General features: G+C 41.8%; 1 protein-coding gene across 3 annotated transcripts in view; it reads left to right on the top strand.

Annotated features, from left to right (window-relative positions):
• Nucleotides 1-13,558, top strand: part of tk2 (thymidine kinase 2) — a 71,004-nt gene that overhangs the window by 38,188 nt on the left and 19,258 nt on the right. For 2 of the 3 annotated variants that reach the window (XM_034184751.1, XM_034184750.1), the window contains exons 2-4: nt 10,235-10,272; nt 11,646-11,720; nt 13,428-13,481. In XM_034184751.1, the coding sequence (XP_034040642.1) occupies nt 10,235-10,272; nt 11,646-11,720; nt 13,428-13,481 (167 nt within the window). Of the gene's footprint in view, nt 1-8,329; nt 8,536-10,234; nt 10,273-11,645; nt 11,721-13,427; nt 13,482-13,558 lie in introns of all 3 variants that reach the window. The other variant, XM_034184752.1, reaches the window with a different exon arrangement.

The following is a 13,558-nucleotide window of genomic DNA, read 5'->3' as shown; positions in this document are numbered from 1 at the left end:
CAGTGCTAAAAAATAAAATAAAAATCCACTAGACAGGCTGTGGAGCAGCACAGGTAACACACGACAACAGTGCTAAAAAAAAAATAAAATCAAAATCAAAATCCACTGGACAGGCTGTGGAGCAGCACAGGTAACGCACGACAACAGTGCTAAAAAAAAAATAAAATCAAAATCAAAATCCACTGGACAGGCTGTGGAGCAGCACAGGTAACGCACGACAACAGTGCCAAAAAATAAAAATCCACTGGACAGGCTGTGGAGCAGCACAGGTAACGCACGACAACAGTGCCAAAAAACAAAACAAAAATCCACTGAACAGGCTGTGGAGCAGCGCAGGTAACACACGACAACAGTGGTAAAAATAAAATAAAAATCCACTGGACAGGCTGTGGAACAGCACAGGTAACGCACGACAACAGTGCTAAAAAATAAAATAAAAATCCACTGAACAGGCTGTGGAACAGCACAGGTAACGCACGACAACAGTGCTAAAAAATAAAATAAAAATCCACTGAACAGGCTGTGGAGCAGCACAGGTAACACACGACAACAGTGCTAAAAATAAAATAAAAATCCACTGGACAGGCTGTGGAGCAGCACAGGTAACGCACGACAACAGTGCTAAAAATAAAATAAAAATCCACTGGACAGGCTGTGGAGCAGCACAGGTAACGCACGACAACAGTGCCAAAAAACAAAACAAAAATCCACTGAACAGGCTGTGGAGCAGCGCAGGTAACACACGACAACAGTGGTAAAAAATAAAATAAAAATCCACTGGACAGGCTGTGGAACAGCACAGGTAACGCACGACAACAGTGCTAAAAAATAAAATAAAAATCCACTGGACAGGCTGTGGAGCAGCACAGGTAACGCACGACAACAGTGCTAAAAATAAAATAAAAATCCACTGGACAGGCTGTGGAGCAGCACAGGTAACGCACGACAACAGTGCTAAAAATAAAATAAAAATCCACTGGACAGGCTGTGGAGCAGCACAGGCAACGCACGACAACAGTGCTAAAAATAAAATAAAAATCCACTGAACAGGCTGTGGAGCAGCACAGGTAACGCACGACAACAGTGCTAAAAATAAAATAAAAATCCACTGGACAGGCTGTGGAGCAGCACAGGTAACGCACGACAACAGTGCTAAAAAATAAAATAAAAATCCACTGGACAGGCTGTGGAGCAGCACAGGTAACGCACGACAACAGTGCTAAAAAATAAAATAAAAATCCACTGGACAGGCTGTGGAGCAGCACAGGTAACGCACGACAACAGTGCTAAAAAAAAAAAAAAAAAATAATAATAATAATAAAATAAAAATCCACTGGACAGGCTGTGGAGCAGCACAGGTAACGCACGACAACAGTGGTAAAAAATAAAAATCCACTGGACAGGCTGTGGAGCAGCACAGGTAACGCACGACAACAGTGGTAAAAAATAAAATAAAAATCCACTGGACAGGCTGTGGAGCAGCACAGGTAACGCACGACAACAGTGCTAAAAAATAAAATAAAAATCCACTGGACAGGCTGTGGAGCAGCACAGGTAACGCACGACAACAGTGCTAAAAAAAAAAAATAAAAAAAAAAATAATAATAAAATAAAAATCCACTGGACAGGCTGCGGAGCAGCACAGGTAACACACGACAACAGTGCTAAAAAATAAAATAAAAATCCACTAGACAGGCTGTGGAGCAGCACAGGTAACACACGACAACAGTGCTAAAAAAAAAATAAAATCAAAATCAAAATCCACTGGACAGGCTGTGGAGCAGCACAGGTAACGCACGACAACAGTGCTAAAAAAAAAATAAAATCAAAATCAAAATCCACTGGACAGGCTGTGGAGCAGCACAGGTAACGCACGACAACAGTGCCAAAAAATAAAAATCCACTGGACAGGCTGTGGAGCAGCACAGGTAACGCACGACAACAGTGCCAAAAAACAAAACAAAAATCCACTGAACAGGCTGTGGAGCAGCGCAGGTAACACACGACAACAGTGGTAAAAAATAAAATAAAAATCCACTGGACAGGCTGTGGAACAGCACAGGTAACGCACGACAACAGTGCTAAAAAATAAAATAAAAATCCACTGAACAGGCTGTGGAACAGCACAGGTAACGCACGACAACAGTGCTAAAAAATAAAATAAAAATCCACTGAACAGGCTGTGGAGCAGCACAGGTAACACACGACAACAGTGCTAAAAATAAAATAAAAATCCACTGGACAGGCTGTGGAGCAGCACAGGTAACGCACGACAACAGTGCTAAAAATAAAATAAAAATCCACTGGACAGGCTGTGGAGCAGCACAGGTAACGCACGACAACAGTGCCAAAAAACAAAACAAAAATCCACTGAACAGGCTGTGGAGCAGCGCAGGTAACACACGACAACAGTGGTAAAAAATAAATAAAAATCCACTAGACAGGCTGTGGAACAGCACAGGTAACGCACGACAACAGTGCTAAAAAATAAAATAAAAATCCACTGGACAGGCTGTGGAGCAGCACAGGTAACGCACGACAACAGTGCTAAAAATAAAATAAAAATCCACTGGACAGGCTGTGGAGCAGCACAGGTAACGCACGACAACAGTGCTAAAAATAAAATAAAAATCCACTGGACAGGCTGTGGAGCAGCACAGGCAACGCACGACAACAGTGCTAAAAATAAAATAAAAATCCACTGAACAGGCTGTGGAGCAGCACAGGTAACGCACGACAACAGTGCTAAAAATAAAATAAAAATCCACTGGACAGGCTGTGGAGCAGCACAGGCAACGCACGACAACAGCGCTAAAATAAAATAAAAATCCACTGAACAGGCTGTGGAGCAGCACAGGTAACGCACGACAACAGTGCTAAAAATAAAATAAAAATCCACTGGACAGGCTGTGGAGCAGCACAGGCAACGCACGACAACAGCGCTAAAATAAAATAAAAATCCACTGAACAGGCTGTGGAGCAGCACAGGTAACGCACGACAACAGTGCTAAAAAATAAAATAAAAATCCACTGAACAGGCTGTGGAGCAGCACAGGTAACACATGACAACAGTGCTAAAAAATAAAATAAAAATCCACTGAACAGGCTGTGGAGCAGCACAGGTAACACATGACAACAGTGCTAAAAAATAAAATAAAAATCCACTGAACAGGCTGTGGAGCAGCACAGGTAACGCACGACAACAGTGCTAAAAAATAAAATAAAAATCCACTGAACAGGCTGTGGAGCAGCACAGGTAACACATGACAACAGTGCTAAAAAATAAAATAAAAATCCACTGAACAGGCTGTGGAGCAGCACAGGTAACACATGACAACAGTGCTAAAAAATAAAATAAAAATCCACTGAACAGGCTGTGGAGCAGCACAGGCAACGCACGACAACAGCGCTAAAATAAAATAAAAATCCACTGAACAGGCTGTGGAGCAGCACAGGTAACGCACGACAACAGTGCTAAAAAATAAAATAAAAATCCACTGAACAGGCTGTGGAGCAGCACAGGTAACACATGACAACAGTGCTAAAAAATAAAATAAAAATCCACTGAACAGGCTGTGGAGCAGCACAGGTAACACATGACAACAGTGCTAAAAAATAAAATAAAAATCCACTGAACAGGCTGTGGAGCAGCACAGGTAACGCACGACAACAGTGCTAAAAAATAAAATAAAAATCCACTGAACAGGCTGTGGAGCAGCACAGGTAACACATGACAACAGTGCTAAAAAATAAAATAAAAATCCACTGAACAGGCTGTGGAGCAGCACAGGTAACACATGACAACAGTGCTAAAAAATAAAATAAAAATCCACTGAACAGGCTGTGGAGCAGCACAGGTAACGCACGACAACAGTGCTAAAAAATAAAATAAAAATCCACTGAACAGGCTGTGGAGCAGCACAGGTAACACACGACAACAGTGCTAAAAAATAAAATAAAAATCCACTGAACAGGCTGTGGAGCAGCACAGGTAACACACGACAACAGTGCTAAAAAATAAATAAAAATCCACTGAACAGGCTGTGGAGCAGCACAGGTAACGCACGACAACAGTGCTAAAAAATAAAATAAAAATCCACTGAACAGGCTGTGGAGCAGCACAGGTAACGCACGACAACAGTGCTAAAAAATAAAATAAAAATCCACTGAACAGGCTGTGGAGCAGCACAGGTAACACACAACAGTGCTAAAATAAAATAAAAATCCACTAGGCAAGCTGTGGAGCAGCACGACAACAGTGCTAAAAAATAAAACAAAAATAAAAACGAAAGCGTTAGCAAGCTAGTTAGCCTGCCAACGCTGATGAAGGCCAGCTGATAAAAGAGCTCCGTCGCGATGCTTCGACCGTTAGAGGTCTTCCTTAGGCGTTGGAGCACGGTGAAAAAGTAAAAAAAAGTAAAAAAGTCTTGAAAAACTGTTAATTCAAAGAACTCAAACAGCTCAGTTCAAACAGCTAACAGATACAGCAGAACACCGCTGTGCTCCGGAACAGGAAGACACGGGTGAGATATGCTCTCTCCTGCTAGTCCCCGTCAGTACTCTAGCTGCAGCATTTTGAATTAACTGAAGGCTTTTTAGGGAACTTTTAGGACAACCTGATAATAAAGAATTACAATAGTCCAGCCTAGAGGAAATAAATGCATGAATTAGTTTTTCAGCATCACTCTGAGACAAGACCTTTCTGATTTTAGAGATATTGCGTAAATGCAAAAAGGCAGTCCTACATATTTGTTTAATATGCGCTTTGAATGACATATCCTGATCAAAAATTACTCCAAGATTTCTCACAGTATTACTAGAGGTCAGGGAAATGCCATCCAGAGTAAAGATCTGGTTAGACACCATGCTTCTAAGATTTGTGGGGCCAAGTACAATAACTTCAGTTTTATCTGAGTTTAAAAGCAGGAAATTAGAGGTCATCCATGTCTTTATGTCTGTAAGACAATCCTGCAGTTTAGCTAATTGGTGTGTGTCCTCTGGCTTCATGGATAGATAAAGCTGGGTATCATCTGCGTAACAATGAAAATTTAAGCAATACCGTCTAATAATACTGCCTAAGGGAAGCATGTATAAAGTGAATAAAATTGGTCCTAGCACAGAACCTTGTGGAACTCCATAATTAACTTTAGTCTGTGAAGAAGATTCCCCATTTACATGAACAAACTGTAATCTATTAGACAAATATGATTCAAACCACCGCAGCGCAGTGCCTTTAATACCTATGACATGCTCTAATCTCTGTAATAAAATTTTATGGTCAACAGTATCAAAAGCAGCACTGAGGTCCAACAGAACAAGCACAGAGATAAGTCCACTGTCCGAAGCCATAAGAAGATCATTTGTAACCTTCACTAATGCTGTTTCTGTACTATGATGAATTCTAAAACCTGACTGAAACTCTTCAAATAGACCATTCCTCTGCAGGTGATCAGTTAGCTGTTTTACAACTACCCTCTCAAGAATCTTTGAGAGAAAAGGAAGGTTGGAGATTGGCCTATAATTAGCTAAGATAGCTGGGTCAAGTGATGGCTTTTTAAGTAATGGTTTAATTACTGCCACCTTAAAAGCCTGTGGTACATAGCCAACTAACAAAGATAGATTGATCATATTTAAGATCGAAGCATTAAATAATGGTAGGGCTTCCTTGAGCAGCCTGGTAGGAATGGGGTCTAATAAACATGTTGATGGTTTGGATGAAGTAACTAATGAAAATAACTCAGACAGAACAATCGGAGAGAAAGAGTCTAACCAAATACAACGAATAAATAAAAAAACAAACATGGAGAGCCGACGAGGACAACGAATAAATAAAAATAACAAATGGAGAGCCGACGAGGACAACGAATAAATAAAAAAACAAATGGAGAGCCGACGAGGACAACGAATAAATAAAAAAACAAACATTATGGAAAGCCGACGAGGACAACGAATAAATAAAAAACAAATGGAGAGCAGACGAGGACAACGAATAAATAAAAAAAACATTATGGAGAGCCGACGAGGACAGCAAATAAATAAAAATAACAAACATTATGGCGAGCCGACGAGGACAACGAATAAATAAAAAAACAAATGGAGAGCCGACAAGGACAACGAATAAATAAAAAAAGCAAACATTATGGAGAGCCGACGAGGACAACGAATAAATAAAAATAACAAATGGAGAGCTGTCGAGGACAACAAAGAAATAAAATAACAAACATTATGGAGAGCCGACGAGGACAACGAATAAATAAAAATAACAAATGGAGAGCCGACGAGGACAACAAATAAATAAAAATAGCAAACATTATGGAGAGCCGACGAGGACAACGAATAAATAAAAAAACAAACATTATGGAGAGCCGACGAGGACAAGGAAGGGACAGAGCAGACTGTACTTCCTGAGGAGGTTAGGGTCCTTCAGGATCTGCCATAAACTCCTGCGAATGTTCTACCAGTCTGTGGTAGCCAGTGTCTTCTTCTCTGTGGTGGTCTGCTGGGGGAGCAGCATGAAGAGGAGGGACGCTGGGCGACTGGACAGGCTGGTGAGGAAAGCTGGTTTAGTGCTGGGAACAGAGCTGGAGACACTAACATCAGTGGCAGAGAGAAGGACCCTCAGTAAACTGCTGGCCATCATGGACAATTTTGAGCACCCTCTGCACAGCGTCATCATCAGGCAGAGGAGCTCATTCAGTGGCAGACTGCTGTCCCAGTCCTGCCACACGGACAGACTGTTTAACTCTTCCCAACACAGCAAAAAATAATCCTGTGATACATCTGATTAGACCTTTTATTGCCTTTTTTTTTTTTTGCACTGCTAACAATGTTTACACTGTTTACTTCTTTGCACAACCTACACTGTTTATATTGTGTACTGTTTACATCTGCACTACCTCCTTATTACTGCATTATTATACTATATTTACTCCTCCGTTATATTCTGTGAGACTGGATGCTGACAAATGTTATTTTTAGTTTTAGTTTAGTTAGTGGTTTTTATTGAGTGGTTTATTTTCTTTTATTTATTTAATCTTATTTGTGTGTCTGGTGTAATGTGTGTGTCTTGTCTAATGTGTAAGCTGCTGGATGCCTTGAATTTCCCTCTGGGATCAATAAAGTATCTATCTGTCTATCTATCTATCAATCTGTCTGTCTGTCTGTCTTACATACATACATACATTCATTCATTCTGGCAAGCTGATGAGGACAACAAGGGACCACAATGGCAATAAGTCTCTTGACTTTTTTGTGTCATCCTCATTTTTGTATATGTATGTTTGCTTCATAAAATCAATTGACAAAATAATAATAGCTAATCAAATTTTAAGTCTGATGCCATCCACTGTACCATAGAACTTCCACAGGTCATGGATGGCAACCAACCAGGTAGACAACCGGTCCATCCCATCTGTCTGTCACAGCCAATTTAAACATGGGTGTGTCCTTGACCTTCTCTAGTTGTTGGAGTCCTCAACAGTCAGGCACCTTCATACTGAGTCATGACCAGAGAAACACACCACATGGCTAAAAAGTTGTAGCTAATGTTCCCTCACAAGCCAAGTGATACTTCTCATCTGAGCCTTTCTGTGTCGTTGTTCATTTAACATGAAGTCATTCCACCAATACCCAAGGAACTTCGGTAGAGACCTACCTTAAGTCACTAGTAGTATCCTAATCACACATTCATAAGGTGTGATAGGACATTATCTTTCAAAGAGCACGGCATCGTCTGTGATATGAAGGACAGTAAACCTTTCCTCACCAACAAACACACCTATGCGGCCCTTTAACATCGGCAGGAAACTCCTGTGGATGTTCTACCAGTCAGTAGTAGCCAGTGTCCTCTGGTGTGCTGGGGGAGCAGCACATCCAAGAAAGACACATCCAGGCTGGACAAACTGCTGGACATTATGGACGATGTCAGTCACCCTCTGCACACCATCATCAGCAACCAGAGGAGCCTTTTCAGCCACAGACTGCTCCTTCCCAAGTGCAGGACCAACAGACTGAAAAACTCCTTTGTCCCTAAGGACATCAGACTGTACAGCTCCTCACTCGGGGAGGAGGAGGAACAGGAAGACAGAGGACGGGAAGGAGAGGAACAGTAGGAGCCAGTAAACCAGTATTCATCAGTATGCCTGGTATTTATATTGTGTATTTGTATTTATATTTGCAGACGCTTTTTCTTTTTTACTTTCACTTTTGTTGTGTGCTTCTTACCCTGTGTGCTGCTGTATACAATGCTACTGGAACCTCAATTTCCCTGAGGGGGTCTTCCCAAGGGATCAGTAAAGTTCTGTCTAATCTAATCTACTGGTTTCCACAGCCTGACCCAACACCAAGCCCATGGAATCACTGAACAGTGTAGAAGTTCTGACACATCTCTGAGGAATGCCAGTTTTCACTGGGAGAAACTCCGTGTCTGGCGATCCCACAAATTGTCAGCATGACCCTGAGAGAAGCCCACTGAACCAAATAAAACACTCCTGTCTTAATGATTGATGTAAATGAAGCCATATGAAGACATACTGGGTGAGTGGAGATGTTTGGGTCCCCATCCGCTAACTGGCTGTCATAGTGATGATTTATTTTGCAGTCGGCCCTCTCTGTACCTCTGGACTCTGAAACTCTAGATACTGTGTATAAAAATGGCTGTAATTCCAAAATGGCTTATGTAATGTTTTTGGTAATTGCCATAATGGCCCGGTCACATGGCACACGACGATTCCTGAACGAAGGGAAAAAGTAAAATAAGTCACAATTTGTTGAGAAAAAGTGGATGAAAGAGCTTTATCACTGAACAGCCTGCAAAGCAAGAGCACAAAAGGGACAAAAGAGGAACTTAACAAAACCGAAGCTCACGATCTCGAAGCGTTAAGCAAAACCCGCCTGGAGCCACAGCTGGAGCAGTGTGTGTCTGCAACTCTGAGTTCCAGGACTCGGCACTGGGACGGAGCTCATAGCACCTGAGTCCTGGAGAAACTGCAAACAGAAGCTGTGGAGATCTGTGCACGTCAGTGGATCCACCTGCTCTGGTTCCTCGTCCAGAACAAAAGAGGGATCATCTCCTTCATCAGAATCCACACTGTCTGTGTGGATGCTGCGCGCTCTGTCTTGCTCCAATTAAAAAAAAAAAAAGTGCGCCGTGGTCACTGCTGTATCACTGTATCACATTACTAAGCCATATATATTGACTTATAACAGAAAACTGTCAAAAGGGGGAATAAATATAGGTGTAAAGATGATTGAATATATCAGAGCACTAAATTGATCAGTGCGTGTGAACGCGCATTGACTCACGTGCGGTTATTTCCACCAGCTGATCACTGATCCACAACGTGAATTCTTCCTTCCAGAACAGCTCTTTATATAATTTTTAAAATCATCTACCTGTTGCCACATGTACAGAAGGGCTGGAATGTCATTCCTACACTCATAATGTTATATTTAATAAAACATAAGTGCAGGCAGGAGCTTCTGCTCTCGCTACCGCTGTGTTTAGCTACCGTCGGAAAATACACAACTTTTTTTGTTGTTTCTAATTCAGCAGTTGCTTATGGCAAAATAATTAATCTACACATAAAATTAATTCTGGCCGATATAAGGTGCCTGAGCCCATTGAACCTGACTCCCCACACAGATAAAAAAAATCCAAGCAAACAGGCTGAGTTTGCTCTGTAATTTCCGATGGTACATGAAGCAGCAGCACCCTCAGCACTCACAAACCGGCTTCTGCACTGTGTGAAAACGTTCAGCTGCTCCAACGAAGTCAAATTAAACAATAACATTACAAAAACTAAAGAAATGATTAAAAAACGTCAAGAACGACAGCAAAACGAAACACAGACGAATTGAGGTTTTCGTTACCCTTCGTTCAGATTTTTCAACAGTTTAAAAATCCCGACGAAGCACCAGCTGCAAGAACGAAGCTGCGCGAAGGTTAAATGATGCCAACGAAAGTCAACGAAAGTCCAGATTTCTTGTTTCGTCGGGGCTTCCTTGCCCTTCGTTAAGTGCCGTGTGACTGGGCCATAAACATTTACATGAAAAGCTCATCTTGACTGTTTCATTTGGACTTTGCTCAGTGTTGCCACAGAGGAGCCACATGTTGATTTCTCACAGATGTTTACACCAGCTGTCCTTCCTGCTGTAACTGCAGATGTTTGTTGAGAGTTGGGCAGTGTGGATTGTGGGAAGTGATGTCTTTACTCACTCTTGTTTTCCTTCTAAGGGATGCTGGTGAGGAAAGGAGAGCAGAAGAAAGCTGTGGTAAGTTTCAACCATTGTGGCCTCATTTGTTCTTCAGAGGACACTACAGATCTCAAAAAGGGAGAAACTCAAGTTTACCTCAGTCAGGTATGAGCAGCTGACTGAGGGGATCTGCTCTGATTGGTTCAGGGACAGATGGAAAATGTGCAGTACTTTAGGTTCTGAGGACCAGGATTTGAAAGCGCTGCTTTAGAGGAGGAGCCTTTAGTACTCTGAGGGTGACTGTGTGAAACAGGTGGTTACACTTGGGGACACAAACGGGGTGTGTCACATTTGTTTTGAAGGAATGCCAGCTCCCACAGTTTGACCATGTGGGTGTCCTTCTCTGGGCATGATCCAGCACACAGGTACCTCAGTGTGGGTGTGTGGGTGCCCCAGCACCTGGAAAGGCCAAATTAACGCCCAGGTTTCACCTGGCACAGAATAATAATTACGCTGTTACATGGTTATTACAAAATATTAGTAATTTAAATGGTCAGCAAAAATTAGAGTGTCTTTGATGGTATACACTAACCGGCCACTTTATTAGGCACACCTTTTCAGTTGCTTCTTAACACACGGCAGCAACTCAGTGCATTTAGTCATCTAGACGTGGTGAAGATGACTTGCTGAAGTTCAAACTGAGCATCAGAATGGGGAAGAAAGAGGCGTGGTTGTTTGTGCCAGATGGGCTGGTCTGAGTGTTTCAAAAACTGCTGCTCTACTGGGATTTACAACCACAACCATCTCTAGGGTGTACAGAGAATGGACCAAAAAAAAAAGAAGATATCCACTGAGCAGCAGTTGTGTGGATGAAAATGCTTTGTTGATGTCAGAGGAGAATGGACAGACTGGGTGATGTCATCATGTCAATATGGACCAACATCTCTGCAGACTGTTTCCAACACCTTGCTGAATCTATGCCACAAAGGCAAAAGGGTTAGTGTGTCCTCCATCACCTGTCTCCAGATGGTACAGAACGCTGCTGCCCATCTTTTAACTTCCACATGTAAATATGAGCACATTTCCTTGTTTCAGCCTCACTCCACTGGCTGCCCAAACAGTATCTCTTCTCTTTGACCTTTGACACCTATTAAGACATTAACTTCATTCATTGATTGGATTTTATATTATTGCTTTTATCATATGGTTGTTATTTTTACTCATGTTTTATGTCTTTTAATTATGTCAGATGTATTTTGTCTTGATGATTTTAATTTATTCTTCTGTACACCACTTTGATCCACACTGGTTGTTTTAAAGTGCTTAAATAAAGTTGTTTGGTTGGTTGGAACTCCACCATAATATGCCATATGAATGTGGTTTGTGCTTCACTGTGTCTTCATTATATGTGGGAACACGTGTGTTAACAACTTGTTTGTTGCTGTTTTCAGATCTGTGTCGAGGGGAACATTGCCAGTGGAAAGACAACCTGTCTGGACTACTTCAACAAGACGAGCAACATGGAGGTACAACAAGGCACAAAGTCATGCACATGAATGTGGTGTGACGTGAATGATGTGGTCTTTGCAGTAGGTTGTAAAGCCTAGTCTACACTAGCAAACATTTGTTTGCAAACAACACCAAACTTCATGTTTGGTGGTGTTTGCCATGAAAAGTTTTCCCGAGTTTGGTAGTGTGGACGTATTGCCAAACACCACCAAACTAGTTTGCAAAAGTTTGGACATGTTCATTCTTGAAAACATGTTTGGTCAAGTTTGCCAACAAACAGCCAATCAGAGAACAGCTGGTGATCATGTGAATTACTAGTTGGACAAACTGGCAGCCTCCAAGAAGGAAAGTGTGTGGGGATTTGAAGAGATACAAAATTTAATTGAGGAATATGAGAAACATCCATGCCTATACAACACCATAATCAAGTGTGTGTCTTGCTTTTGTATCAGTGGCTCCACCTTCTGACGGAGTTCCTCAAAAGCTGCCTCATCCATCCTCAGAAAGTTCTTATAACTTGGTTTGTCTGAGGACTGGCAATTGTAGGCCCCATACTTGTGTCTTTTCTTAATCCAGGATCTGCACCACAAGCGAGGCTTGTGTTGTTTTTGGTGGCGGCGATGACGTTCCACAGCAATTACACATATTACTGCTGCAGATGCCCTGATGACTTCTCTCTCTCATTTTTAGAGGGAAAGTACAAAACCAAACAGTACCAAACATTTGTTTGGTACTGTTTGGTACTGTTTCATAGTATGGACGCCCAAGCCAAACATAAGCAAACGCGGTGTTTGGTAATGTTTGCAAACAAAAGTTTGGTCATGTTTGCCAGTGTAGACTAGGCATTAGACTGTAGGCTGAAAACAAACTTACCCGTTGTGGGATCCTGAAGATCTTTGAACAGACAAACTGAGTGAGAACGTGAGAACGATGAGCACGGGGTGCAAAAGGATTGGAGTTATCAGCTTTACTAATCAAGGGTGTGTTGTGGGCTGAGGATGAAATCAACTAATCAGAGGGCCACCCATCATTCCCCTTATAGTGCAGCAGATAACAGAATATTTATAGAAGAATCCTTCAAATGGTGATGCAAGCACCAAATTTAGCACAAATGCTTCTTAGACTTGGACCCTTTTGAAAAAGCGGAGCGTCCACTCTGATAGGGGTCAATTGAAGAATTACATGGGGTTAAAATTTAAAAATGCTCCAGTCGTATTGAAAAGTATTCCATATTATTTGTCTGATAATAAAGATGTTTGGACCATCTATGACGTAATTCTCAGTTATGGGGTAAAAACATAGCAAACTCAAAGGTGAGAAAGGTCAATTTCAAAATAAAAGCACAACAAGAAATGAAATGTTGCACATAACCATTGATATACATCTAGAGTCCAGTGAGGACTGATGACTGAAAAGACAAGAGGTGAAGAGCAGAAGAAAGGCTTTCAGCATGTGAGAGGGTTTGAGGTCAGAATCAGTTCTCAGGGTGTGTCTGAGTCTGGGAGTCAGACAGCGACAGGTTTTTACCGCGCAGAAATATTCTTTGTCCCACATGCTGCCAAGTACTGATCCAAAGCAAAGAACCGGAGTGTTATCAGTACTGGTCCTACAAAGTGGGATAACTTCAGGCTCATGACTTGGAAATTTGATTTTGATGGGACCAGTAGTTGGATGAAAATGGAGCTCTAGTTCACTTTCATTTCTCTGTTTTGATGTGTTGCCAGGTCCTTACAGAGCCTGTTTCTAAGTGGAGGAATGTTCATGGACACAACCCTCTGGTACAGTATGCCACTCTTCTTATTTTCCTGATGCTATGACGACATTCAGGTTTGCTTGTGGAAAAACGTGCGCAAAC

Source organism: Thalassophryne amazonica, chromosome 13 (assembly GCF_902500255.1).
Source record: "Thalassophryne amazonica chromosome 13, fThaAma1.1, whole genome shotgun sequence".
In the NCBI taxonomy this organism is placed as follows: domain Eukaryota; kingdom Metazoa; phylum Chordata; class Actinopteri; order Batrachoidiformes; family Batrachoididae; genus Thalassophryne; species Thalassophryne amazonica.
The sequence above is the reverse complement of the archived record's forward strand: the minus strand, read 5'-3'. Positions and strand labels throughout refer to the sequence as shown.